A 26,665-nucleotide genomic window follows, 5' to 3' on the forward strand; every position below is an offset into this window, starting at 1 on the left:
TTACTCTGAGCTTCGGTAGGTTGGTTGAAAATGCTGGTCGTGTTGGCCAACGGAGATCTTCCTGTCCTCTGAAGAATGTCTCTGCTGGTAAATTGAATACGTTGTAGTAACGTCGTTGTGTGGTAGACGGGATACTCTCTGTTCTTTCCTAGCCCACGTTTGCAGCTACTGTTGCTAACTCAACGGCTAGGGGGTAGCGAATAAGAGTTCAAAGTTCATATCATTCGCAACCAAAGCTCACGCTGAGGTTGGCTTCGTTCTGTAGTTATTATCTGAACCCTTCTGACATCATAAAAGATACAACTATTATACATGGAACTTTAGATCAACTTCTCCTTAATGCAACCGCTGTGTCAGATTTAAAATAAACTTTACATGCAATAATCTGAGTACGGCGCTCAGAGACCAAAACAGCCAAAGAGATATCCGCCATGTTGTGGAGTCAACATTAGTCAGAAATAGCATTATAAATATTCACTTACCTTTGATCTTCATCAGAATGCACTCCCAGGAATCACAGTTTCACAAATGTTTGATTTGTTCGATAAAGTTAATCATTTATGTCCAAATACCTCCTTTTGTTGGACTTGCACGCGCGTGCAAGTCCAGCCGAAAGGTCAGACGAAAAGTCCAAAAAGTTATATTACAGGTCGTAGAAACATGTCAAATGAAGTATATAATCAATCTTTAGGATGTTTTTATCATAAATCTTCAATAATGTTCCAACCGGAGAATTCCTTTGTCTGTAGAAAAGCAATGGAACGCAAGCTAACTTTCACATGACCGCGCGTCACGAGCTCGTGGCAATCTGCCAGACACCTGGCTCAATCCCCTCTCATTCGGCCCTACTTCACAGTAGAAGCATCAAACAAGGTTCTAAAGACTGTTGACGCCTAGTGGAAGCCTTAGGAAGTGCAACATGACCAATATCAAATCAAATTTATTTATATAGCCCTTCGTACATCAGCTGATATCTCAAAGTGCTGTACAGAAACCCAGCCTAAAACCCCAAACAGCAAGCAATGCAGGTGTAGAAGCACGGTGGCTAGGAAAAACTCCCTAGAAAGGCCAAAACCTAGGAAGAAACCTAGAGAGGAACCAGGCTATGTGGGGTGGCCAGTCCACTTCTGGCTGTGCCGGGTGGAGATTATAACAGAACATGGCCAAGATGTTCAAATGTTCATAAATGACCAGCATGGTCGAATAATAATAAGGCAGAACAGTTGAAACTGGAGCAGCAGCACGGCCAGGTGGACTGGGGACAGCAAGGAGTCATGTCAGGTAGTCCTGGGGCATGGTCCTAGGGCTCAGGTCCTCCGAGAAAGAGAGAATTAGAGAGAGCACACTTAAATTCACACAGGACACCGAATAGGACAGGAGAAGTACTCCAGATATAACAAACTGACCCTAGCCCCCCGACACAAACTACTAGAGCATAAATACTGAAGGCTGAGACAGGAGGGGTCAGGAGACACTGTGGCCCCATCCGAGGACACCCCCGGACAGGGCCAAACAGGAAGGATATAACCCCACCCACTTTGCCAAAGCACAGCCCCCACACCACTAGAGGGATATCTTCAACCACCAACTTACCATCCAGAGACAAGGCTGAGTATAGCCCACAAAGATCTCCGCCACGGCACAACCCAAGGGGGGGCGCCAACCCAGACAGGATGACCACATCAGTGAATCAACCCACTCAGGTGATGCACCCCTTCCAGGGACGGTATGAGAGAGCCCCAGTAAGCCAGTGACTCAGCCCCTGTAATAGGGTTAGAGGCAGAGAATCCCAGTGGAAAGAGGGGAACCGGCCAGGCAGAGACAGCAAGGGCGGTTCGTTGCTCCAGATATCACACTGTATCTTCAATGGGGAATGAGTTGAAAAACGACCAACCTCAGATTTCCCACTTCCTGGTTGGATTTTTTCTCAGGTTTTCGCCTGCCATATGAGACATAATTCAAACAGTTTTAGAAACTTCAATGTTTTCTATCCAAATCTACTAATTATATGCATATTCTAGCTTTTATGGCTGAGTAGCAGGCAGTTTACTCTGGGCACTTTATTCATCTAAGCTACTCAATACTGCCCCCAGTCACCAAGAAGTTAAGCAGCCAAACAAGTTATTGCCACCGGCATGTTATACCATAACTTTGGCTAAACATGTATTTTGTTTGTGTGTGACTCAGGGTGAAGATGAAGATGTCATCTGAGGAGAATGTGTTCCCTGACATCCTCCCTGGCCTCAAAGAGACAATAGGCATTGAGACTGGAGCTGACCAACATAAACATGTAAAGGGGAAAGATGACACAAACCCTGTGGGAGACCATGGTGATGGTATGGTTCCTCATTACAGTTCATACATTTTTATTTAGGGCTGAATAAATACTGACTTGAGATAAGGACATGTTTTAAACTTGCTTTGATGGTAGATTTATACAAGTTCGAGTTAGCTGAGGAATTCTGCATTTGAGCAGTGTAAGTTATGACCAATGGTTGAATATATTGTTTTATCTGTTGTTCTCAATGTTGTCATTTGAATCCTAGGTGAGGGTAAACCCAAGCGGGATGTTGCAGAGGTAAGAATATTCATATAACATATCTGAACTCAAATATAAAAGCGAAGTGAAACAATTTCAAAGATTTTTCTGAGTTACAGTTCATATGAGAAAATCAGTCAATTGAAATAAATTCATTAGGCCCTAATCTATGGATTTCACATGCTTGGGAATACAGGCATGCATCTGTTGGTCACACATGCCTTTAAAAAAAAATGGTCCAGGATTTTGTCACAGTATTTTTTGTGCATTCAAATTGCCATCGATAAAATGCTAATGTGTTCGTGGTCTGTAGCTTATGCCTGCCAATACCATAACCCCACCAATATGGGGCACTCTGTTCACAACGCCATAGACATGTTCTGCGGTTGTGAGGCCGGTTGAACATACTGCCAAATTTTCTAAAACAACATGCGGCTTATGGTAGAGAAATTAACATTACATTCTTTGGCAACAGCAGGGCCGCTACCTCCGCCTTTGTGCAAGGAGGAGCAGAAGGAGCACTGCCAGAGCCCTGCAAAATGACCTCCAGCAGGCCACAAATGTGCATGTGTCTGCTCAAACGGTCAGAAACAGACTCCATGAGGGTGGTATGAGGGCCCGACGTCCACAGGTGGGGGTTGTGCTTACAGCCCAACACCGTGCAGGACGTTTGGCATTTGCCAGAGAACACCAAGATTGGCAAATTCGCCACTGGCGCCCTGTGCTCTTCACAGATGAAAGCAGGTTCACGCTGAACACATGTGACAGTCTGGAGACGCCATGGAGAACGTTCTGCTGCCTGCAACATCCTCCAGCATGACCGGTTTGGCGGTGGGTCAGTCATGGTGTGGGGTGGCATTTCTTTGGGGGGCCGCACAGCCCTCCATGTGCTCGCCAGAGGTAGCCTGACTGCCATTAGGCACCGAGATGAGATCCTCAGACCCCTTGTGAGACCATATGCTGGTGCGGTTGGCCCTGGGTTCCTCCTAATGCAAGACAATGCTAGACCTCATGTGGCTGGAGTGTGTCAGCAGTTCCTGCAAGAGGAAGGCATTGATGCTATGGATTGGCCCACCCGTTCCCCAGACCTGAATCCAATTGAGCACATCTGGGACATCATGTCTCGCTCCATCCACCAACGCCACGTTGCACCACAGACTGTCCAGGAGTTGGCGGATGCTTTAGTCTAGGTCTGGGAGGAGATCCCTCAGGAGACCATCCGCCACCTCATCAGGAGCATGCCCAGGCGTTGTAGGGAGGTCATACAGGCACGTGGAGGCCACACACACTACTGAGCCTCATTTTGACTTGTTTTAAGGACATTACATCAAAGTTGGATCAGCCTATAGTGTGGTTTTCCACTTTAATTTAGAGTGCGACTCCAAATCCAGACCTCCATGGGTTGATAAATTTGATTTCCATTGATAATTTTTGTGTGGTTTTGTTGTCAGCACATTCAACTATGTAAAGAAAAAAGTATTTAATAAGAATATTTCATTCATTCAGATCTAGGATGTGTTATTTTAGTGTTCCCTTTATTTTTTTGAGCAGTGTATTTTTGTTCCGTATAGATACTCTGTCACCCTTTGACCTCAACCAATATAAGAAAATAAGTATCTAGATCTCAATCTTGCTCCCTCGTCCATTTACCCATGCCGACGGCACGCAATGGAAAAGTACATATTTTTCATTGGAGCCCTGGTGTCTGGCGGTTTTGTAAGCAAATTACAAAGCTCTTGGGATCATACCCCATTAAAATACGTGACTGTGTTTCCTGGGTCATAATTTATACAACTTTGCTCTTGCACATTTAAATTGAAGTATTATTCAACAAAACGTTTTGTGAACTTTTTGTGAAACAAGTTTATTTGCACAGCAATTCCAACATGCTTTATCTCTGGGTTGGACTGTCACTTTTTTTCCTCTGAAAACTGTTTAAGTGGTTTTGATTGATTCAGTGGATTTGATTCACCAAGGGACCTGTTCTCACTTATCTATGTCGGTCTGTCACCAAATAGAAATTGTACAGGAAAACCAGTTGCTCCCAAGGGCTGCATCCCAGATAAAGGGTTTTACCCAGTTACTAATTTAGCCAAGGGTTTGTGAATGAGGACTTTTTAAGGATTGCGATCCAGCCGTCGTTTCATCAACGCACGTCTTCTGATCCCACTCTCTTGATATTCACAGAAAAAGTCTGAAGTGCCTTTTCCACTCCATAGAAACAAAGAAGTCTTCTCCTTTCAGGTAAGGCTCGTTTCACCAGGCTAGTATAATTTATTTAGCTTGAGTTGGGCTACACAGATCACAGGGTTTCCCCCCCCCCCCCCTCTCCCTGCGTGCAGTTTCACTTCAACGTCAGCACAGACGAGCAGCAAGGCCTGTACAACTTCTACTTCCACAACTGCTACAGCAAAGACACTCAGATGGTTAACCCCCTCCGCTTCAGCATTGAAGTGAGTGTGTTTCTTTCACCCTCTTCGTAGTTTTCTTTTGTTGCAAGTTGAAGTTTGTATCTGGTTTATCGGGTGGGATTTTTCCTGATTTGTCAGGAGGACATCATTCCCTATTCGTACATCATTGAAAGGGACCTAGCCCCATACCAATATCAACTTTTTCCTAATTTTCTATGTTGTCTAAATCACATCCTGAACATTGTTTTATAATAAAATTAAACATTATTCATTAGCCACACTTTTAGCTCATATTTTAGCTCATTTGTGTCTGAATGGTCAAATCTTCAGATTGCTATATCTACTGTATAACCAACATTTGTGATGCTTTCAGATCAACATCGAGGAGAAGAACCCCAACAGCTTCCTGTCTGCTGGGGAGATCCCCCTGCCCAAGCTCTACATCATCATGTCTATGTTCTTCTTTTTCCTCGGCACACTGTGGTTGCACGTTCTCCGCACTCAGCGGTGAGTTACCCAGGAGGAGGTAGGGGGGGGGTGTATTGAGGCACAGGAGAAGTCGGCGCTGTTTTGATAATGGCTGTGCCTTCCTTAAGACTTGAATAATAATTAATGACTATTCTATTTGTCCTGATTCAGAGGGGTTGGAAGACACATTTTGGTTGAATGCATTCAGTTGTGCAACTGACTAGGTATCTCATTTTCTTCACTAATCTGATCAGTCAGCATGCCACAGTGTGCTACCCTTTGTCTCATGCCATGACCTTTTACCTCAGAGTTCTCTGACTGCTCTATGAGCTCCTGAGCAAATGCTGTGGAAATACACTAACTGTAAGTTGGTCTAGAAAAGAGCATCTGCTAAATGACTAAAATGTAAATGAATAGCAGTGGTCTTGCCTCAGTCACACCTGTATTGTTTTACATTGACCAGTAGAGGGCGCCAGATAGCCAAACATTTACCTCCATACCAACGTAATATCATCATACTCTTATTTCCCTTGTTGAGATTAATTATTAATGTAATGGCATAAACCTAACCAATGTTAATTCCCTCTTTTCTCTCTTTCTCTCTCTACCTCCTCTCTTGTTCTTTCTCTGGCAGTGCTGATGTCTATAAAATCCACTGGCTCATGACTGCTCTCCCCTTCACCAAGTCTCTATCACTCATCTTTCACGCGGTGAGCACACGGACTACAATTCAAGCCTTGCTGTATTTAACTGCAATAAAGGGGTGCTTCCAAGTTTTGAAGTAGAAATTAAATTAAATAGAATATAATTTAGTTTGTCCCTCTTTTTTTACATCAGCTTGAGTCATTAACTGATGTCTGAGACATTTGTCTTCCAGATTGACTACTACTACATCTCTAACCAGGGCTTCCCCATAGAAGGATGGGCTGTGGTCTACTACATCACTCACCTGTAAGTCTCACCAGTAAAATGGCCTCTGTGTCTCCGCTTCACCTGCACTGAAACTTATCAATGTCGTTTTGTCACTTGGTATGAGCGTGCAGTGCTTGTGTTTCTTCCTGCAGACTGAAGGGGGCACTCTTATTCATCACCATTGCTCTGATAGGGACCGGCTGGGCTTTTGTCAAGCACATCCTCTCGGATAAGGACAAGAAGATCTTCATGATTGTCATTCCACTACAGGTACAATACCATCCATCTAGAACCATCTAACTGTTGAGGCAATATTACCATTGTACTTGATAACGTCTACAATGACAAGGTAGGCTGATCCTAGATTTGTGCCAAAAGGCATGACTACCATGATGATGGGTCATATTTATATAGTGACAAGGGATAGGCTGATCTTAGAAATCTTTACCCAAAAAGCAACCTAGTGGGGAATGCAGTGGCACTGATGGGAGCACATGACCTTTGACCCCTCCAGGTGCTGGCCAACGTGGCGTACATCATCTTGGAGTCCACAGAGGAGGGCACAACGGAGTACGGCCTGTGGAAAGAGGTGCTCTTCCTGGTGGACCTGCTGTGCTGCGGCGCCATCCTCTTCCCCGTGGTCTGGTGAGTTCTGAGGTTCTCTATGGGCAGTGTTTCCCCAAGGTTTTGGTTTTCTAGGTGCCCCGCCCCAAAGTACCCAGAGACCAGCTGACTACTTTGAAAGAGCGATTATTTTAGATAATGTCCACTCTCCTCCAGTTTTCCACTTGGTATGACATTTCTCCTTTTCTCACTTGCCCACAGGTCCATCAGACATTTACAAGAGGCCTCATCAACAGATGGGAAAGGTATGCTTCCTTTTCGCTTAAGAAAACATTCATTTTTGTGAGCCAGTGCTTCTCTGCAGTTGGCCACCTTACTGCGACAGCATATTCAATAACAAGGGCAAGCAGGGAGTTAAAATCTTTCATCTAATGGGACATTTCCACTTAAAATCAACTCCATATCCTCGTGTCCATGGTCCTACTCCCAACCACAGAGTATAAAACTGTGGTCTGGAATAGTTTTTCACCCCAGCTATTTTCCTGTTACAACCCAAGTAACCTCTCATAAAAGTTTAAACAATTCCAAAGTCTTTTGAGAAAAAGAACAAAGTAGTTTGGAGTGAAATGGTGGTCTGTGAATATTTTAAGGGCAAATCCTGATCTAGGTCATGGGCAGCGTTATTTTTGACTTTCTCCTAAAAGCTTAGTTTTACAGTGAGTGTTTTGCTCTGCCGTAGCTGGATGCTCTCTGACTAACTTATTCATTGCCCTTCACTGTTTGTACTTCACCCTGCATTCCTCATCATAGTCGGTCAGAGTTCAGCTTTATTTGAACCATCACTCCCACACATTCAGATATTGAGGAAAGTTGGGACCCAAGGTGTTGTCATTGGGGTGGTTAATTTTGAGGTTTATAAGAGCTTTGATTGGTTAAATCTCTGATTGGCTTATGATGGTCAGGAGCTGTGGATGAGCTGCGGATGTGAATGAGAGAGCCTGTAACTATTTCCATGCCAGGGTTTACATGCTTATAGTTGCGCAGTTCCACACTTTTTTGTTGGTAAACCAATGTCTCGTTAGCTCGTGTGGCTCAGTTGGTAGAGCATGGCGCTTGCAATGCCAGGGTTGTGGGTTCGATTTCCACAGGGGACCAGTAGAAACATATGCCTCTGCCAAGTCATATTGCCTAGGAACTTGCTATAGCTCATACAAATGTGAAGGTTCCAGGTTTATTTTTTTTCATTTCAAAGAAAGATGGATGTGTCAGATGGATGAGTCAGGAGAGAACCAATAGAAGCTTTTTTTCTGACAAAGTTAACTGTAGGTTCCTATTCGGTTTTCTCAGTAAAGATATGCTGAAGCTAACAAAGGTGTCCCGTCCCCTTGCCAATACACTGCCAAATAGGGTCCTTTTTTTAGCTTTTTGTTCTGTGAGCTTAGTCAGTCGAGAGCAATAAGGCCTCTCAAAGCATAGCAGGATACCCTATGGCAGGGGTAGGCAACTCTGTTCCTGGAGTGCCACAGTTACTGCAGGACTTTGTTCCAACTAGGCACCACACCTGGCCAACTGAGCTAATTGATCAGTTCAGTGATTGCCTTAATTTAACACACCTAGTCTCCTAGGTTGGTTAAATCAGAAACATGAAGAACCAGGGTTGCCGCCCCTGCCATATGTTCTCACTGCTGTCCCCTAAGTGCTTGTCTTTAGAAAACGACACCAAGATCTAATGCCGTTGCCTTGGTGTACGAATTGGTTTTCTTTTCTTCCCGAAACACTTTTTCTTTGTCCAAAAAAAAAAAAAAAATCCTGTTCCTGCTCACCAACATTCCCTCCATATGTGATATATAATATGGTCTAGTGTCTTTCAAAGCCAGTTCCATTGCATTTTTTTATCGATCCCCTCTAATCAGGGACTGCTTTAGACCTGGGACAACAGGTGTGTGTGCAATTATACTGAACATAAAACACAACATTTAACAATTTTACTGAGTTACAGTTCATATAAGGAAATCAGTCAATTGAAATAATTTCATTAGGCCCTAATCTATGGATTTCACATGACTGACTGGGCCTGGCTCTCCAATCGGAAGGAGTTTTCCCCCACAAAAAGGCTTTATTACAGACAGAATTACTCCTCAGTTTCATCAGCTGTCCGGGTGCCTGGTTTCAGATGATCCTGCAGGTGAAGAAGCAGCATGTGGAGGTCCTGGGCTGGCGTGGTCACATATGGTCTGTGTTTGTGAGGCCGGTTGGACGTGCTGACATTTCTGTTAAACGGCGTTGGAGGCGGCTTATGGTAGAGAAATTAACATTACATTCTCAGTCAACAGCTCTGGTGGACATTCCTGCAGTCAGCATGCAAATTGCACACTCCCTCAGAACTTGAGACATCTGTGGCATTGTGTGACAAAACTGCACATTTTAGAGTGACCTATTGTCCCTAATTAAATCATGCTGTTTAATTATCTTATGATATGCCAGACCTGTCAGTTGGGTGGATTATCTTGGCAAAGGATAAATGCTCACTGACAGAAATGTAAACACATTTGTGCACAAAATTTGAGCGAAATAAACTTTTGTGTGTATTGAAAATTTCGGGGATATCTTATTTCAGCTCCTGAAACATGGGACCAACACATTACATGTTTGTGTTTTTATAATTTTGTTCAGTTTAATTATTGGGTAGAACAGAAAACCATCACTCTCCGGAACTCTTAGGGTAACAGTAGAATACCACTGGCCTATTGTGCTCCCCTTCTCCTTGTTCCATGCAGAAGTTTTTCTGTTGACGTTTTCAGCCACCTAATTAATTCCTGTTCTACTCGTGATTATACCAGGCGAGGAAAGGGAAAAGCACAGCTACCAGATCTGTTTCATTACTGAAATGTCAGGCCATTTCACATACATTCAGGTTGGGCTCGTCTTATAGCACTTGTCAATGAGCTGGCTCTCATGACATTCCTATCATGAATGGGAGCTCATAGAAGGTTCTGTCTGTGTGTGAATTGTGTCAAATGTCTCATTTTGGACAGACTCAATTCCACAGTTCTTTAATTGAACAATAGGCAGTATGATATAGGACAGACCTCACCAAATCCAAAGCTGTTACAATCCACAAGAGATTTGTTTGTGCCATTTCGACTCTAAAAAGGGAGTTCATACCATATATTCTTGGTGTTAGTGTTATAATTCCTAGTTGTTTAACAGATCAAATAGAAATGGGTTGCTATCTGACCAAAACTACATCGGTTACAATTCAGTACGAGAAAAAGTCAATTTTCAGTCAACATTCATGAAGATTTAGGAATCGTGCCTTCAAGTTCTTTTTTCTCTCTGGGTGACCAGTTATAAAATGTCATTGATTGACCAGTTCCAATTCCACGTGGTTGCTCCTTAAAGTCAATGAACAGCCCATAGAGATGATGGAGTAACCATTCCAAATGAACAATCCACTGTTTGTTTCCATGCAGCTAATTGAGTTTAGTTTCCTCATCAGTGCACCTGTATCAACTCCCTTAGCGCTTCGCTTCTTAGTGTCGAAATTGTGTGTGCACAGTATGTGTGGTACATATGATTTATTTATCAGAGCAGACGTTATCACTCAGAGCCACATGAATGTCTGTATGTCTACCTTGTCTGGTAGAAAGCGCAGGAGTCTTTCTATAAATGTTTTAGGGTTGAATAACCTGGTGTAGCTTCAGACGTCTGTCTCTATGGGTAGGTAACCACCACAGGCTGAGTAGATTACGGCACAAAGCGTTCAAATTCCTCGACTCTACAGTAGGTTGTTATGGCACTTCCATAATTGCTCACCTGTTTTCAAAGTGGCTTGTTTTGTCCTAAGTAGGCCACAGTAAGATCCATACTTATAGCTTACTGTCCTCTTTTTGAAGTCCCACTTCTGTGGAGGAAGTTGTACAGTGTGAGAATGATGAATGACTGTACAAGTCGCCCTCCATTTCTTTCCCCTCGGGGTCACATTTCTGTTGGAAGGGGTTCAGATTGCATCAAGGCACTTTGCAGCGTTATTACATCCAATACAGCCTTCTCTGATGGGCCTTTTTACCCTTCTACGGATTTATATCGGGCCAAACGTCTTGGATCACTTGCTTTTTTTAATCATCATGCAAAACTCCTCAAATTAGAAGTTCCCCTAACCTTTACCCGTCTGATTCATTCAATGTTCTTTTTAGGGGTGTTTTAATAAAAAGTGTCATATACTCTACTTATAGAAAACCTTTTTCTTCATCTCCTAACTGTTCTAAAAGGTGTCTCAAATGAGCCATGTTTATTTTTGGAGGGGGATGACAGATGTGTGTTACTAAAAAGCTCTCACAGGTCTTTGCTATCTTATTAATAATGTCATTTTTTTTGCAGCTGCTATCAACCTTGCCCAGTTGAAGCTCTTCAGGCACTACTATGTGATGGTAAGGTTCCTCTTGTCATGCTCTTCAGACACACTCTCCTCACACACAGCTCCATCAATACACACTGCAGGTGTGACGATAGGCCACACACACACTTGTTTGCACACACCAATGCATACACACAGCCACATGTACGCCTTTTTAAATGGAAACAAACCCAGCATTGTGTCTACGTCTGTCTGTACGGAACTCCCTAAAAACACTCCACTTCGACACAAGTGTCTTTTCGTAGCAGGTTTGGAGAGCATTTTCGCTAACCCCGCTACATTTAATTATCCTGACCTGCTAGGAAAAGTGATAGCTGTATTGAAGTGGTGTGTTTTTAGGGAGTCTGTACACAGTATATGTGTGCATGGGTCTTACTTCATCCATTCCACTTCGGTGGAGTCATTACAGCTCCCTCTTTGTATTAATTGAATCGTGAATAGCCATGTATGAAACCCCTCCATAAAGATATTACAACTGTTGGGCTGTCTCGCTCTCGGACATTCTGTTTTTGATTTCTTTATCTGTCTTGTTGGTGTTTAACATGTTCATCTCTTATTGTAATGTCCACTCTGCAGACCAAAGGGGTTGCGCTTTAGTTTTCTCGCTTTCTCCCCCTTCTCTCTCTGTTGTATCAACGTTCATATTGTCAGCCAATGCCAATCTTCCTGAGTATGCCTTGTAAACTTGTTTTACTTTCTGTTTCCCCATTTGCCTGTCTCTCGCTCTCTAAAAAGTGACTGAAAAGAAAGATGCTCCGTTTTCTTATTTATATCTGTGTTCAGAAAATTGTTTATCATTTATCTAATGTCTGTATTTCTCTCTCTCTCTCCTTCAGATTGTATGCTATATTTATTTCACCCGTATAATCGCAATTCTCATCAAGTTCATTGTTCCCTTTCAGTGGAAGTGGCTGTACCAGGTGGGTGTCCACCTATGTTTTGTTTAACGGTAAAACAATACTAATATATATTTATTTATTTATATATATTTTATATTAGTCCAAGTTAAATACACTGCTCAAAAAAATAAAGGGAACACTTAAACAACACAATGTAACTCCAAGTCAATCACACTTCTGTGAAATCAAACTGTCCACTTAGGAAGCAACACTGATTGACAATAAATGTCACATGCTGTTGTGCAAATGGAATAGACAACAGGTGGAAATTATAGGCAATTGGCAAGACACCCCCAATAAAGGAGTGGTTCTGCAGGTGGGGACCACAGACCACTTCTCAGTTCCTATGCTTCCTGGCTGATGTTTTGGTCACTTGAATGCTGGCGGTTCTTTCACTCTAGTGGTAGCATGAGACGGAGTCTACAACCCACACAAGTGGCTCAGGTAGTGCAGCTCATCCAGGATGGCACATCAATGCGAGCTGTGGCAAGAAGGTTTGCTGTGTCTGTCAGCGTAGTGTACAGAGCATGGAGGCGCTACCAGGAGACAGGCCAGTACATCAGGAGACGTGGAGGAGGCCGTAGGAGGGCAACAACCCAGCAGCAGGACCGCTACCTCCGCCTTTGTGCAAGGAGGAGCAGGAGGAGCACTGCCAGAGCCCTGCAAAATGACCTCCAGCAGGCCACATGTGCATGTGTCTGCTCAAATGGTCAGAGACAGACTCCATGAGGGTGGTATGAGGGCTCGACGTCCACAGGTGGGGGTTGTGCTTACAGCCCAACACCGTGCAGGACGTTTTTCGTTTGCTAGAGAACACCAAGATTGGCAAATTCGCCACTGGCGCCCTGTGCTCTTCACAGATGAAAGCAGGTTCACACTGAGCACATGTGACAGACGTGACAGTCTGGAGACGCCGTGGAGAACGTTGTGCTGTCTGCAACATCCTCCAGCATGATCGATTTGGCGGTGGGTCAGTCATGGTGTGGGGTGGCATTTCTTTGGGGGGCCGCACAGCCCCATGTGCTCGCCAGAGGTAGCCTGACTGCCATTAGGTACCGAGATGAGATCCTCAGACCCCTTGTGAGACCATATGCTGGTGCGGTTGGCCCTGGGTTCCTCCTAATGCAAGACAATGCTAGACCTCATGTGGCTGGAGTGTGTCAGCAGTTCCTGCTAGAGGAAGGCATTGATGCTATGGACTGGCCCGCCCGTTCCCCAGACCTGAATCCAATTGAGCACATCTGGGACATCATGTCTCGCTACATCCACCACAGACTGTCAGGGGTTGGCAGATGCTTTAGTCCAGGTCTGGGAGGAGATCCCTCAGGAGACCATCCGCCACCTCATCAGGAGCATGCCCAGGCGTTGTAGGGAGGTCATACATGCACGTAGAGGCCACACACACTACTGAGCCTCATTTTGACTTGTTTTAAGGACATTACATCAAAGTTGGATCAGCCTGTAGTGTGGTTTTCCACTTTAATTTAGAGTGCGACTCCAAATCCAGACCTCCATGGGTTGATGAATTTGATTTCCATTGATAATATTTTTGTGTGATTTTGTTGTCAGCACATTCAACTATATAAAGAAAAAAGTATTTAATAAGAATATTCCATTCATTCAGATCTAGGATGTGTTATTTTAGTGTTCCCTTTATTTTTTTGAGCAGTGTACTTTAACAGTATTTTAATCCTTAGTTAAAACCAGTTTTGATTGGAAAAAAAGCATTACAAAAGCGTTACAATGTACTGACACCATTTTTACTACTACCCATGTCTCTTTCTTGATCTCTCTCCTTGTCTTCAGCTATTGGATGAGCTGGCCACGCTGGCATTCTTCTTCCTGACGGGCCATAAGTTCCGCCCGGCCTCCTACAACCCCTACCTGCTGCTCTCTGTGGAGGACGACGTGGAGATGGAGGAAGTGTGAGTCTGACTAGCACCAAATCATTATCAAGCACACATCAGCATCTTGGAACGTATAGTCAGAAGTTATAGTCAAAGCACAGACAAAGTGTGACCGACCGTCTCGATTCGGTCTTATGTAGCAAACTTTGAAATTGTGTTTTTTTCATTGGATAAAAGTAGGGACTCGGAGCTAGAAAATGGTTTATCATACACTGCAGTTGAGGAAGAAATGGAAATAAAATTCTTCTTTGAAAGTTGATAAACTTATAACCCCACTTTTGAGAAAATGGGCCTTGAATGTTGGGACATCTACTGGAAAGCTCTTTGTTTTAGCCCCACCCATCTCTTGAAGGATTCACATGAGGCCATGTGCTGAACGTGGAGTATTCCAAAGATTTCAAGATTTAAAGGCTGGTTTATATTAATTCTATTGACTTGTCTGTATACAGGTGTCGCAGTGACATACTAATAAATTCATGATATGTCAATCTACCAAACCAGGCAACTAAAAGCTACTTTCTAAACAATGTTTTTTATTTTTCTAGCTTGTTAGGTGTAAAGGATAGAGTGAAGTGGTTCCTTGCATAGTGGAGTCATTTGAACTTTAATCCCAACACGTAATATTACTTCATTAATCTACAGGTAGCTAAAGCTAACCAACTAGCTTGGTTCGTTAGGTAGCTAGCTAACTAGCAAAGCAAATGGATCTGAGATGCGAATAACATTACTACACAGATCATACACGTAACGTTAGCTAGCGAGCCAGCCAGCTAACATTGGCTAGCCAGCTAACTGTACACTTTAACTTGCAATGAAGATGACCTTCTGACAAAATTAGAAACGTATAATATCTGAAAATGTATCTAGCTAGATTCTTACCCATATTCATGGATGAATGCTTATCCCTCTCTGATGCCATGGTTGCTCTTAGTTTGAAGATGTAGTCCAGACAGGTATTCTATACAACAATCTTCTGTTCTCTTTTCGACTCCCTCCGCATTTGCAATCAAACGCCTGGATTTTCTCCATCTCCTTAGGTATCATACTCTGCTTCCACTTGGCATTCCAATGATTTCAAAACTCGGTCCTCCAGAAAGTGGAGAGCCTTAGCAACACTTGTGCAGTTCTTCGTGATATCTTTCAAAAAAGCTGCTTTTAGGCCTCCCGGGTGGCGCAGTGGTTAAGGGCACTGTACTGCAGCGCCAGCTGTGCCACCAGAGACTCTGGGTTCGCGCCCAGGCTCTGTCGTAACCGGCCGCGACCGGGAGGTCTGTGGGGCGACGCACAATTGGCATAGCATCGTCCGGGTTAGGGAGGGTTTGGCCGGTAGGGATATCCTTGTCTCATCGCGACTCCTGTGGCGGGCCAGGCACAGTGCACGCTAACCAAGGTTGCCAGGTGCACGGTGTTTCCTCCGACACATTGGTGCGGCTGGCTTCCGGGTTGGATGCGCGCTGTGTTAAGAAGCAGTGCGGCTTGGTTGGGTTGTGTATCGGAGGACGCATGAGCCCGTACGGGAGTTGTAGCGATGAGACAAGATAGTAGCTACTAATAATTAACCCTCACTTACTGTAAACCAGGCACCTCACTTTTTTCTACTTCCTCTATCCTTACTCGCCATTGTGGCCCACATGAAAAAACTGTGTCAGTTTTATCGCCTCCCCCTGTTGTTCTTAAGTGTCACCCCTCCCAATATGGTCTGGTCTGAGGACAGCTGTGTGACTTCACCCTGTCACCCTAGGTGCCACCTGTTCAATGCAGAGAGTTCTACCAAGGCCCCTGGGGCACCCAATGGGAGGAACCCAATTATAGTGGAATTGACAGCATTTTAGTAACATGAAATCTTTTAAAATTTGTTCATATACACACCCAGCCAGAATTACATTTTTATTTTTAACATTTTCTGACAAGCGAAAACAAGGCAGTTAACCCACTGTTCCCTGGGCGCTGAAGATGTGGATGTTGATTATGGCAGTCCCCCACACCTCTCTGATTCAGAGGTTGGGTTAAATGTGGAAGACACATTTCAGTTGAATGCATTCAGTTGTACAACTGACCGTTTAGATATGGTCATTTTTTGTAAATTCATAGAATGTTTAGGAAGGATGTATAGTAAGACATTTGTGAAAATTCTGAAATATATTGGGAAAGCGGCCGTGCGTTTGAACAATTAATACACTGCAAAAAATCTGTGTTCAGGACCAGAGTCTACACAGACCGGTGCGCCATAGCCACAGAGCTACAGTAGGCCTATATGCAATGAAGCGATTTGTCACACAGGCCTGCCATCATTCACTTTGAACTGGATTGTGTGTTTACAGGCAGAAGCAACAGCGTGACTTTAAATCTTTAGAAAACATTCGCCAAAAGCCACAAAATGTTACCTGAATGGATTCTGCAAATATGTAAATACCATGGGAGTCTTACAATTGGGAACATCACTATCCTATTTTATTTATTTATTTAATTAGGCAAGTCACTTAAGAACAAATTCTTATTTACAATGAAGGCCAAACCCAGACAACGCTGGGCCAATTGTGCGTTGCTCTATGGGACTTCCAATCACGGCCGGATGTAATGCAGCCTGAATTCGAATCAGGGACTCTAGTGACGCCTTTTGCACTGAGATGCAGTGCCTTAGACCGCTGCGCCACTCGGGAGCCTATTGATCAAACAACCATGAAAAGTTAGGCTAGCTGCCTATTCACATCAACAAGATCAACAACTAATGCGAGATGAGCTAAAATCAAACATTAGATCAACCTTCAACTAGTTAGCCGTCAAAATGGCACTGATGATGGGGACTAGTGGTCTGCTCGTCCTTCTGCAGCTTGCCTGCCAATGCATGCTTGTCCCAACCCATGTTTATACAACTGAATGGGAACTTCCCTGCCCGCTTATTTGATCGATGCCAAAAACATTTGATTGACAACTAAGAGATGCTAACTGTGGATAAGTCGTTCAAGTTCAGCATAGCAAGCTAGCTAGCAAAGCACAACGAATTTGCGGGCCAGACATAGCCTATTTGTTTTTACAACAAAACGTTAAACTGTGACCCGAACATGGTCATTGTTTTATTTGTAAAAATATGTCCCTTTTATAATGTCCACATGATGCTGTTTATATAGGATTTTAACATATTAAAACAATAAATAAATTATATTTGTCCAGCCTCTGCTGATATGCTTCCAAATGTGCATAATCTGCTGTGACCCTAATTGAAAAGTATTTAATAACACAAATGGAACTATAGGTCGTTGTAAAACTTAAATGTGTATATTATTTTGCACAGAATGGATCACCGGTGTGGTTGAATTCAGCATTTCTGTATGGTGAACTCAAAATGTAGCTAGTTGAGTAGCCAACCTAGGCTACTGCTCAAATGTTTCTGTAATAGGCCTACATGCCTGTTGCATGGTGTTATTTGGTTAATTGTCAAGTTTTAAAAACCAAGTCAGCATTTTAGTAGCCTAGCTAGGACTGTGGTATGTCTGTACACTTTTCCCACTGTTGCATGCTGTAAACGGGACACACGAAAGTAGCACAATTGAAGTTGCGAGCGCATCGGGCTGTAATTTTATAAAGTAGATGACTCAACTGTTGACTGATATTTTATATTCGGTCCACCCGCCTTGTTTGTCACGTACGCTAGTCTATTAGCCACGTTATGACTGACTTGTGATCATTTCCCTTACTAGTTTGAGTGTATTGACATTCCCAACCTTAGTTACAGTCATCTGTATTTGTCCAGAATATTGAGTAACTGAAACGATGCATCGCGGCAGCAAACAATGTACCAGGCCAGCTGTGATTTACAACATGATAACAATCTATTTTGGACTACCAAGAAATGTATTGGTGAATTATATTACTCATGCATTGAACTGCAATCATCTATTCTGCCAACAATACCTTACTGTACGTCATGGAATTTTGATCCAAATAGAATCTATTTTTAAAACCTCTTATGAAGTTGGTTTTGAAGCATAAACCGTGAATTTGATGTTTTTGACTAATATTATGATTGTCTGTTTTCATATCTGCAAAGTAGTTAAAACGCTGTCAGTTCCACTTTAAAAGGAACATGGCTATTTGGTGCTCCAACCTACATACAGTACACCAGCAGACCTGCTTCCATTCACCTTGTCTACAGTTTTCTTATTTTAGACGCTTTTATCATTTTTTTTTTTTACTCAATCTGTTTTTAGAGTGTCAGTATGTCGACGTCCCTGAGATACTTAATCAATGTCCTCTCGCCCTCCTCCCGAGCTTTCATCCTCCCCTCCCGCTCCATTTCTCTCTCTCTTCATCTCTCCATCCAGGTCACAATGGAGCCTGCCGCACTCATCCTCCTCCCTTGTTCCACCTCTCTCCAGGCTCTTCTACCTGTTTTCTCTCCTTTTTTTGTTCTTTATATCCAAAGTGTACCATGTGTCCTTGGTCCCTGTTTTCTCTCTACCTCCCTCTGTGTAGACTGTTGTATCTCACCCAAGGGGGCCAAATAGGATTTTGGAAACACTTCCCAGAACCAGCTGTATTTATGAATTATATATACTGAACAAAAATATAAACGGAACATGCAGCAATTTCAAAGATTTTACTGAGTTAGTTCATATAAGGAACTCAGTCAATTTAAATAAATTAATTAGTCTCTAATCTATGGATTTCACATGACTGGCAATACAGATATGCATTTGTTGGTCACAGATACTTTAAATACATAAAGTAGGTGCGTGGATCAGAAAACTAGTCAGTATCCGGTGTGACCACCATTTGCCTTATGCAGCGTGACACATCTCCTTCGCATAGAGTTGATCAAGCTGTTGATTGTGTCCTGTGGAATGTTGTCCCACTCCTCAATGGCTGTGCAAAGTATCTGGATATTGTCAGGAACTGGAACATGCTGTCGATCCAGAGAATCCCAAATATGCTCAATGGTTGACATGTCTGGTGAGTATGCAGGCCATGGAATAACTGGGACATTTTCAGGAATTGGGTACAGATCCTTGCGACATGGGGCCATGCATTATCATGCTAAAACATGAGGTGATGGCGGTGGATGAATGGCACTACAATGGGCCTCAGGATCTCATCACGGTATCTCTGTTCGTTCAAATTGTCATCTATAAAATGCAATTGTGTTCGTTGTCCTTATGTGAAGAAGCCGGATGTGGTTACACCTGGTTTGTGGTAATGAGGCTGGTTGGACGTACTGACATATTCTCTAAAACAACGTTTGAGGCAGCTTATGGTAGCGAAATGAACATTAATTTCTCTGGCAATAGCTCTGGTGGACATTCCTGCAGTCAGCATGCCAATTGCAACTTGAGACTTCTGTGGAATTGTGTTGTGTGGCAAAACTACACATTTTAGAGTGGGCTTTTTATGTCCACAGCACAGGGTGCACCTGTGTAAAGATCATGCTGGTTAATCAGCTTCTTGGTTTATCTTTGCAAAGGAGAAATGCCTGCACACACAACTGTAGCTCTCCTAGGAAGAAATTAGATCATTCTTGATTTAGGGCCTGAATAATATTGGTAAACCCAGAACAAAAAGTGAATGTAATTTGGTCAGATCAATTATTTAATCAAGTTAAAAAATATATTAAGCACCTCCCTTAAACGGTAACTCTGCAATATTCTTTCCAAAATTCGAAAGATGTGAGCACCTGCGAAATCGTGATTTGTCCAAATGATTCACAACAAAAAGATCTGCGTACTAGACCAAAGTTCCTCATTAGTTGTCATATCTCAGTCTGTTGACAGTCGCTGCTATCATTTATGTTAGGTTCATCTGTCCACGAGCGATTAGGGCCTGAATGCCAGGAGTTGGCTGGGTGGAATAATGAGCCTATAGCACACCTAGCAAGACTGCTACAGCAATGGAGCGCGATAAAGGTTAAACTATTTGGGGCAAGGAGCAGGAGTGCCAGGTGCAGCTGGTTAACTGGGTCTAGGCTGCGCCGTCCTCCCCCTCCCTCTCCTGTCCGGCTTCTAGCGTCCTGCTCTCCTCTCGCCGGCCTGGATGCCCAGAATTGGGTCGCTCGCCTGGGGAGCTGGCACCAGACCCACAGACCAGGAGCTGAAGGGGGAGTGGACACACACACAAGCGTACAGTAATGACTTTAAACTCAGGGGCGTATAATACAAACATACAGACTCACCTGTGTACATGTACACAAAAACAAATCCAATGCCTGTTGTCATGCATGCTAAACTGTGTTCAAATACATACTGTAGCATACAAACACAGACTCGGGCTCCACATTTTCTACACACTTCTTTCCCCCTGTTTATTCCTGACGGGCGGGGCTTCAGTGGATGTTCTGAAAAGGAGTGTGGTATATAGTTGACTCAGCTGCCGGGTGTATGAAGATGTCTTCTCTTCCAAGCTGTTATTGAACATAATGAGGTGGTGGTGGTTGCTTTTGAAATGTCTTTCTTGGCCTTGCGTTGATTATTCCAGCCACAACTATTAACTCGCATTCAATACATAATTCAATACATCTAGTCAGTCCCAGTACACATGTTTACTGAGGCAAGTCAAGAAAATATGGCTTATGTGTTCTCAAGAGGACTTTAAATATATATATTTTTCATAAAATGAAATGGAGGCCTGTATTCTTAACCACTCATACTCTGAGAGGCTTTAAGGTCCCCTCTGTCCATTCATCATAATCTACAGGCAAAACTGATCCTAGATCAACACTCCTCTGAGAGGCTTTATGAATATGGGCTCAGGTAATGTGCCTTGATTCTCTGTCTGGAGGTCAGGAACTTCCCTACAACTGTTTTGTTATATGCATGACCTAGTCTGTAACTGTTTTTTTTCTAGTGGCTCATCGAAGTGCATTAAACTAAGATAGGAGAAACAACCAAACTATGTGATCAGAGTAAAATATACAATATGTTGCCATGGGTTATGCCCAACTGTGGGATCTCATGTGGTGTCCCTCAAGGCTCTATTTTAAGACCCATTCTATAAATAATCTACATGCTCTCTCGTCTCTTGCCCTCCTGTTGTGTTTGTTTCATGTTAATGAATTCTGTGTTCCTGGTCCAAAATGACCACCCCATTATAGCTGACTCTAAATCCATAATAATACATATATTATCACCTAATGTTAGATCTTTTTGTCAACTTAAGTTGTTGTGGGCATTACAAGTTTTTAACTTCTATTTGCTATTTATAGCCTATAGGCCTCATTGACCTGAGTTCATACAACTCGTTTTTGAGTTTAAAAAAAAGCACAATGTATGGATTATTTTGACTATAACAAATACTCAGATGAAACGTATTGTGCTATTTATTACATACTACTTTGTATCAAAGTTTAACAAGGACTCTCCTCACCAGTGTCATGATCAAAGATATGATCAAGAGCTTCACATACAGTGTATCGTTTGGTCATTATGCTACCACAGAATGAATTGTGAGCAAGCCCTTAAAAATGCTTTATATACCAGAGCTGTGAGAAAAGTTGGATATATTATAGAAACAATGTTGCGATTGTGAGAATGCCAACAGGTGTGGTTCCCGTGGGGGGAAAGATTCTATTGAGGAAAGGTTCCTGTGGTGGTTGCCATGGAAGCCAAGAAGGGGAGTGAGGTGTGTGTGCGCTCAAACACATGCATGTGGGGGTCTGGGAGAGCTAGTGTGTCCATCTGATGAATGGGCATGTGCCTGAACTCAATTTTATACACTAATTGTAGTCTCACCCATTCACTTGTAATGACTGGTCATTTTTGACCAGGAACACCACAGCTGTAAAAAAGTTAAATAAAACACCCGAAATGTAATGAAAATCATCAAAATGTATTTATGTGTGTGGACAAAGTCATGGAACCTTATGACAATCAGATTAACTACATTTTTCAGAGAGAACTTGTAAATCAGTCCAATTCGACCAGAACACAGCAGGTGGGTTAAAAATAATGGTGTTCACTTCTAATGTTAGACTGACGACACACAGCTCTACATCAAAAGAGACCTGGACACCCTTGTGTACATAAAAAATCCTACACTGGAGGACTATACGCAATCTGTATTTATACTATACCATTTAAATACATACACTAAGTGTTAGGGACATTTTCAAAGTGGGACCACACACAGTATGAATTAAACATGGGCTGTATGTTTGTGGAGCAGCCCGAGGAGGCTTTCAAAGAAAGTGGAACATTCTGAATATTTCAAAAATTCCTTCGGGTTCTTTAGATGGTACTCCCATTTTGTGTGCTTGAGGCAGGTATTTGGTCAAACTCTACCTAGAGGTAAGCCTTGATTTGGATGCCTAGATTATGAATTATTTTTTTTACACACATATATATTTCACCTTTTATTTAACCAGGTAGGCCAGTTGAGAAAAAGTTCTCATTTACAACTGCGACCTGGCCAAGATAAAGCAAAGCAGTGCGACAAAAACAACAGTTACACATGGGATAAACAAATGTACAGTCAATAACACAATAGAAAAATCTGTATACAGTGTGTGCTAAGGAGGTAAGGCAATAAATAGGCCAATAGTGGCGAAGTAATTACAATTTAGCGATTTACACTGGAGTGATTATATGTGCAGATGAGGATGTGCAAGTAGAAATACTGGTGTGCAAAAGAGCAGAAAAACAAATATGGGGATGAGGTAGGTAGTTGGTTGGATGGGCTATTTACAGATGGGCTGTGTACAGCTACAGTGATCGGTAAGCTGCTCTGACAGCTGATGCTTAAAGTTCATGATGGAGATATGTCTCCAACTTCAGTGATTTTTTGCAATTAGTTCCAGTCATTGGCAGCAGAGAACTGGAAGGAAAGGTGGCCAAATTAGGTGTTTGGGGATGACCAGTGAAATATACCTGCTGGAGCGCGTGCTACGGGTGGGTGTTGCTATGATGACCAGTGAGCTGAGATAAGGTGGAACTTATAGATGACCTGGAGCCAGTGAGTTTGGCGACGAATATGTAGCGAGGACCAGCCAACGAGAGCATATAGGTCGCAGTGGTGGGTAGTATATGGGGCTTTGGTGACAAAACGGATGGCACTGTGATAGATTGCATCCAATTTGCTGAGTAGAGTGTTGGAGGCTATTTTGTAAAGGACGTCGCCGAAGTCAAGGATAAGTTGGATGGTCAGTTTTACGAGGGTATGTTTGGGAGCATGAGTGAAGGCTTTGTTGCGAAATAGGAAGATAATTCTAGATTTAACTTTGGATTGGAGATGCTTAATGTGAGTCTGGAAGGAGAGTTTACAGTCTAGCCAGACACCTAGTTATTTATAGTTGTCCACATCAGTCCGAACCGTCCAGAGTAGAGATGCTAGTCGGGCAGGCAGGTGTGGGCAGCGATCGTTTGAAGAGCATGCATTTCGTTTTACTAGCATTTTAAGAGCAGTTGGAGGCCACGAAAGGAGTGTTGTATGGGGTTGAAGCTCGTTTGGAGGTTTATTAACACAGTGTCCAAAGAAGGGCCAGATGTATACAGAATGGTGTCGTCGGCATAGAGGTGGATCAAAGCATCACCCGCAGCAAAAGCAACATTTATTATATATAGAGAAAAGAGTCGGCCCGAGAATTGAACCCTGTGGCACCCCCATAGACTGCCAGCGGTCCAGACAACAATTTGACACACTGAACTCTATTTGAGAAGTAGTTAGTGAACCAGGCGAGGCAGTCATTAAAGAAACCAAGGCTGTTGAGTCTGCCGATAAGAATACGGTGATTGATTATCTTATTAAACTAACTTATTAAATGTCAACTGTCTGCAACATGCAGCTGTTTCTTATGCTGGTTGGGTTGCTAGGGATGGCTAATAAACCTAGTTAATTGGGTAATTTAATGGTCTGCGGCCAGTTTATCATAGTACTTAATCCAAATCCAATGGTCCTGAGCTGTCCGGGTGAGGGACTATCCAAAGGGACAATCCAAATTAAGTTAGACCAATGTTTCAATATGCTTGTTCCATCTGTACTGAATGTTGGGATGTGGTGGAGGTTTTCAGGGTTGACATTTTTTTATTTCTAAAAAAAAATATTTGGGGGACTAAATCCTATGCCTTTTTCTGCTGCCGCTTCAGAATAATGACCTCAACGGCGATGGGGGATGGAGTGAAGAAAGTGAAGAGGAGTGCAAATGGACCGACGGAAGAGCGGGAGAGCATGGCCTGATGGGAGATGTAGTACCCCAGCTCAGCCAAATACAGCGTCTCTGGACTATGTGGTCACAAGTGTGGCGACGGACACTCATTGCCCAGACATGAATTCTTAACCCACTTCACTTGAGTGTGGGTAACAGCCCAATATTAACTGGGGAACCCCCAACTATGGTTTAACAATGGTGGTTCTAACTGTATCTATGTGTATGTTAATGTATATCAATGAAATGACCCTCTGAATCAGAATTATCCTTTGATGTTAGAGTGAAGGAAATGTGGGGACTCCAAGTAACTAAGTCCACAATTCCTTGTCTGTTTTAATTGATACACTGAGGCTGCTGTGCTTGGTAATTATTTGTCTTTGTTATTATTTATTTTCTAATGTACATGCAGCATGATATCTCCTGTGACTCACCATCTGCCACACACACTCACAACCAGATACATTCTGATGAGACAATGTCAAAAGCCAGTGGTAAAGAACACTATATTTATTTATTCCTTCTTGCAAACCATAAAGTGGAAAAACTTAACTTATAGTTTTAATGAAATACAGCATCTCACAAACTGACAGATCACTTTTTAAAATATATTTTTTAAGTTATTTGTGTTGTGCATCAGATTATTGCTGTTTTCCCTATTCTTCCTTAATTTCTGGTGCTTCATCTGCAGTGGAGTGGTACTGTGACTTATGTTTGTGAGATGCTTACAGATGCCCATTTGGGTCAAGGTTCCCTGCCTCGTGTGAGTCTAGCTTGTGGGTTGCAATTTGTTTTGTCAGCAAGTCATTTTCAGGGAAAAATCCATTGGCCCGTCAAGTTTTATTTTTGGTAGCAATGAAACTTGTCTAACTGCTTGAGAAACTGAGGCGCCATATAGAATATCCAATATCTTGATGTACTTTTACTTCTCCATATACCAACCATATGGTCAGAGGTGACTGATAAATGTATTTAAAGTCAGTATGGCCAAAGCGAAAGACCACATCTTCAGTGGCGGAGAGGGGTATACTGACCGATGATGCCATTATTTGTTGATCAAGATGTTGCTATGTCTATATTTTGTTTATATAACAGTAATGCAAAACACATTGGCCTCCAGACCAGAAAGCAATGGGAGATAGATAATTATGTTTGCTGATGTTTGATGTTGCACATAAGCTGTGTTTGTTTAAAGACTCCATATATTGTTAAATTACAAAAGGAGATGAACAACCATGTAAATACTTTATCCTCTGTTCATAAAGGCTTTTTTGATCCTCAATTGACGTCTTTTGTTTTTAAAGCTGTCTTATTAATTGTCCCTAAATGCTATGCATCACATTTTCTGAGCTCAATTAGAATTTTGATGGGGACATGTTTAAAAGGGGGTCTGGAAGAGAGGCATGTAACAAAAGCCCTCGCCCACCCTTTCTTGTTTGTTCTGGAACAGGCTTTTTTGATTTCTGTGGCGTTTGAGGGAGACAGATGGATGCTTTCAATAATACATTGACAGGCTTGAGATGTGTGGGAGGTTGGTTAGTCTGGCAGCACAATTTGGAGGGACTGCTCTCTCGCCATGTACAGGAGGCTACCGAGGGGAGAACGGCTCATACTAATGTCCGGGACGGCGCAAATGAAAGGGCATCAAACACCTGGAAACCATGTGTTTGATGTATTTGATTCCATTCCACAAACTCCGCTCCAGCCATTACCACAAGAACATTATCTCAAGGTTCCACCAACCTCCTGTGTTTTGTGCCACTGAAAGCAGTTTAACAGATTTGTTAGAACTAAAAAAATAAATACACAAAATGTATACATTGATAAAATGACAGATAATGGACCTATATACCAACCAAAAACACCTTTTGTCAAAGTAGATAACAACAGAAAAGTCTAGTGGACATTGCTAGTCGTCTAGCCTTGTAAACATCTGCCAAAATTATTTCATTACGAATAGGCTTTTTTTTTCTCAATTTGCTTTGAATAAAGCATCTTTGTTTAACATGAGCCCTACACATTGTGGATTCTGTAGAAGCCTGATATCAATAAATATATAGACGTCCATTATGCTTGAATTTATTCTAATGCATGTATTTTGGTATTGCTTTTCGAATGAGACGAGAAAGGAGAGAACAGGTCATGTGACCTTTGCATGGCATTGAAAGGGGAGATTCCATTAAAACACGTCACTTCGATACAGCTAGGACTGGAAGTTAATTTTTTGTAGCAGGTTAGGAGAATTAGTTTAAGGTTAAGAAAAGAGTTAGGGTTTGCGTAAATGTTCTCCTAACCTGCTACGAAAGGTCACTTCCGGTTGTAGCTGTATAGAAGTGAGGGGAGACTATAAGGACACAGATTACGTTGGGCGCCAGACATGTACTTATGGCCTTTTCCATAGAAGAGCCATGGTGCATGCTTT

At 42.6% G+C, this 26,665-nt stretch overlaps 1 protein-coding gene across 2 annotated transcripts in view; it reads left to right on the forward strand.

The window, feature by feature from the left end:
• Positions 1 to 25,525, forward strand: part of LOC139408376 (G protein-coupled receptor 107) — a 29,574-nt gene extending 4,049 nt beyond the window's left edge. Inside the window, exons 5-18 of one of the 2 annotated variants that reach the window (XM_071152170.1) lie at positions 2,188 to 2,336; positions 2,547 to 2,578; positions 4,727 to 4,783; positions 4,882 to 4,992; positions 5,324 to 5,457; positions 6,053 to 6,128; positions 6,296 to 6,369; positions 6,483 to 6,600; positions 6,845 to 6,975; positions 7,156 to 7,199; positions 11,275 to 11,324; positions 12,148 to 12,231; positions 14,017 to 14,135; positions 24,185 to 25,525. In XM_071152170.1, coding sequence (XP_071008271.1) covers positions 2,188 to 2,336; positions 2,547 to 2,578; positions 4,727 to 4,783; positions 4,882 to 4,992; positions 5,324 to 5,457; positions 6,053 to 6,128; positions 6,296 to 6,369; positions 6,483 to 6,600; positions 6,845 to 6,975; positions 7,156 to 7,199; positions 11,275 to 11,324; positions 12,148 to 12,231; positions 14,017 to 14,135; positions 24,185 to 24,275 — 1,270 coding nt within the window. In that variant the 3' untranslated portion in view covers positions 24,276 to 25,525. The remainder of the gene's footprint in view (positions 1 to 2,187; positions 2,337 to 2,546; positions 2,579 to 4,726; positions 4,784 to 4,881; positions 4,993 to 5,323; positions 5,458 to 6,052; positions 6,129 to 6,295; positions 6,370 to 6,482; positions 6,601 to 6,844; positions 6,976 to 7,155; positions 7,200 to 11,274; positions 11,325 to 12,147; positions 12,232 to 14,016; positions 14,136 to 24,184) is intronic. The other variant, XM_071152171.1, reaches the window with a different exon arrangement.
• The last annotated feature ends 1,140 nt before the right edge of the window (positions 25,526 to 26,665 follow it).

This window comes from Oncorhynchus clarkii, chromosome 5 (assembly GCF_045791955.1).
Source record: "Oncorhynchus clarkii lewisi isolate Uvic-CL-2024 chromosome 5, UVic_Ocla_1.0, whole genome shotgun sequence".
Taxonomy (NCBI): Eukaryota; Metazoa; Chordata; class Actinopteri; order Salmoniformes; family Salmonidae; genus Oncorhynchus; species Oncorhynchus clarkii.